Source organism: Saccostrea cucullata, unplaced genomic scaffold (genome assembly GCF_032062105.1).
Source record: "Saccostrea cucullata isolate Sc308-1 unplaced genomic scaffold, CSIRO_AGI_Scuc_v1 ctg21606, whole genome shotgun sequence".
In the NCBI taxonomy this organism is placed as follows: Eukaryota; Metazoa; Mollusca; class Bivalvia; order Ostreida; family Ostreidae; genus Saccostrea; species Saccostrea cuccullata.
The window spans coordinates 763-3,712 of NW_026935403.1; the positions used below are offsets into that span (position 1 = coordinate 763).

General features: G+C 35.5%; 1 protein-coding gene across 1 annotated transcript; it reads left to right on the forward strand.

The window, feature by feature from the left end:
• The first annotated feature begins 337 nt into the window (after window positions 1-337).
• On the forward strand, window positions 338-1,460 carry LOC134242730 (thermosensitive gluconokinase-like). Its single transcript, XM_062724853.1, has 3 exons — window positions 338-549; window positions 931-974; window positions 1,109-1,460. The coding sequence occupies exons 1-3, from the start codon at window positions 520-522 to the stop codon at window positions 1,458-1,460; spliced, it is 426 nt and encodes a 141-aa protein (XP_062580837.1). The 5' UTR covers window positions 338-519.
• Window positions 1,461-2,950: the final 1,490 nt, after the last annotated feature.

The following is a 2,950-nucleotide window of genomic DNA, read 5'->3' on the forward strand; positions in this document are numbered from 1 at the left end:
TGAGCATATGTACCAAGAATATTCAAAAAAGTAAGTTTAATCCTTCTTTAGAATAACAGAGAAAATCTCATATATTTTTTTACATGTAGCTCTTTTGCATAGAAAGCCAATACCTAGCTTGCATCAACTTTATGGGTCACTTGCATGGGATAGTGGTTACAGCATTTCCTCTAGAGTTGTGGAGTAGGGAGTTCTTATAAGGTCCTGGGTTGGAATTCCAAAATGGAACTTGGAGACAGATCCTTTTGATGGGATCATATTAACTGATGTCCACTGCTCAAAGGCCCTAAACGAGGAGTACAGGTCTAAATTTGCAGCTTTCTGTGGACAAGTTATGGCATCTTGACACAAGTGAAAATTCTTGAAGAGATATACATGTACAAACAAACAAACAGTAACTCATTAAAGAGAGAGAGAAACATGAATCAGCTTAATTTTTTTTTCCTTTATATTATCTTATAGCTAGGACTGCCATTTAGAGATGCGGATGAGTTTCACTCCAAAGAAAACAAAGAGAAAATGTCTAATGGAATCCCTCTGACTGACCAGGTGAGCTATGAAGTTGAAACACCTAGATAAGGCCAACTTTATAATATTGTTTGTTTGCCCTCTCCTGACTCAGGATGAAAAGAATTGGATGTTAGGAAGACTGGAATTTTTTCCTCCAAAAAAATATCAACATCAATGTTGAATTTACAAGATCTATAATTTTCCCAGAATGCATTAAAAAAATTGTTCCTTGGAGGTTAAAATAAGTTTTGAGTCATGTCATTTTTTGCCAGTTGGTTGGGAGAGGGCATGCAATGAAACAGATTTTTTTAAAAGATGACCTACTTTTACAATATTTATTTCTTGCATGTATAGCTTGTTCTTGCATGTTCTTTTTTTTCAAGTTTTAAGTGTAGATAAATCCTTTTATTTCTGATATAGGATAGACTTCCATGGTTATTAGCAATAAACAAGTACATGAAAGGGTAAGCAAGTTAAGAACTAATTATATGTAATAACAACTTGTAGTCAATCAAACTTTAACAATAACCCCATTTCATATTTTAACAATTTATGCAGTCTCAGAACTTATAATTACCTATGTACATGCATTTTTCAGATTGTCAAAAGAGGGGAAATCTGGTGTTGTTACTTGCTCAGCACTAAAGAAAGTATACAGAGATGTCTTGGTAAATGGTTGTTCATCTGAGGATCCGATTCCTGACATTTTGTTTGTCCTTTTACATGGTGACAGGGCGGTGATCCAGGGCAGATTAAACAGTCGCTTTGGTCATTTCTTGCCGCCCTCTCTACTAGACTCTCAGTTAGCTACTCTAGAAATTCCAACCATAGATGAAAAATGTATCCAAGTGGACATCAAAGTGCCTCCAGCTGAAATTGTGGATCAAATTCGAGAAAACAAATCTCTTGCTTTGATTATCATATTACCATTCATTATGTGGATTCTATAAAAGTTTCTGTTAATATAGGCAATTATTGTATTGAGAAATAAATTTCACTCATATGTCACAGAGAACTAGTTTAGAAATAAGTAACATGCAGTCTTTTCACTTTTTAACTCAACTCAACGAAATTGTGGGGAGGTAATATGATACCCTTGGCGTCAGTGTTTGCTTTGGCTTCCCAGGTTAAAGTTTTTGTGCGATTTCTTTTTAAGTACGTTTTGCCCTACATTAGTCAGAGATGCATGTAGGATGCTTCTACTGAGTTTCAGTTGTACCAGTCAAGGTTTCAGATGCTGCAATATCAGCAATGGAATGACCAGATTAATGTTTGTGAAGCAGCTAGGTTCAAGTTTTTGTTGCAGGTTAATGTTTTTTATGCAAGTCTCATTTCCAAGTAACTATGTACTGGTATAAACTCTATGCTGATGAAACTTGCATGGATGATACATCTAAGGATGCACACTACCAGGCTTGCTTAGGATGCTAGAATCGGACCTGCATTTTCCAAATGAGTGAACAGGTTAAAGTTTTTGACACTGGTCTTATTTCCAAGTAACTATAAATCCTATGTTGACCAAACTTACATGAATGATACATCCAAGGATGCATGTATACTAATGTACTTGCTTCGGATACTGGATCTGACCTACATTTTCTGGATGAGTAAACAGGTTAATGTCTTTGGATCAGGTTCATTCTAAAGTAACTAAAATCTCTATGTCAACAAAACTTGCCTGAATGATGCATCTTAAAGGATGCACAAAAATGGACTTGCTTTGGATACTGGATCTGTCATACATTTCTCAGATAATCTTCTGGCTTTATTGCTGCAATATTGCAGCAACATTCTGGCAATACATTGCCGCAATATTGCGGCTATATCGTTTTTCGTATGTAAATTAGTTTTGCGGCAATATTGCCAGAAAGGGGTTGCGGCAATATTGCTGCAAATCATGACCAAAATGTTGATCTTCTGGCAACATCTTCCGGCATTATTGCCGCAATATTGCGGCTATATCGTTTTTCGTATGTTAAATAGTTTTGCGGCAATATTGCCAGAAAGGGGTTGCGGCAATATTGCTGCAAATCATGACCAAAATATTGATCTTTTGGCAACATCTTCCGGCATTTTTGCCGCAATATTGCGGAAATGTTATTTTTCGTATGTAAGTTACATATAAATTGGTATTTAATAGAAATAATGATCTATCAATCTAACAATTAACAAACTGTGCTGAGGAATATAACAAACAATAGCAAGCCACAGGGGCAATAAGAAATAGCTACTTCTGCTATTTGAACAGATAGAAAATTATGTTGATCATCATAATGAAAATCAAGATATGTTTGTGAAACACTATGCACCTGGTGGCAATAAAGTTTGATGAAAAAGCTATTTATAGCATATGGGTCACAGTCAAGGTCACAAGGTCATTGATCTTGGTGTCATTTGAAAGAACTTAATTAGTGGAGTATGCATACTAAATATGAAGTCT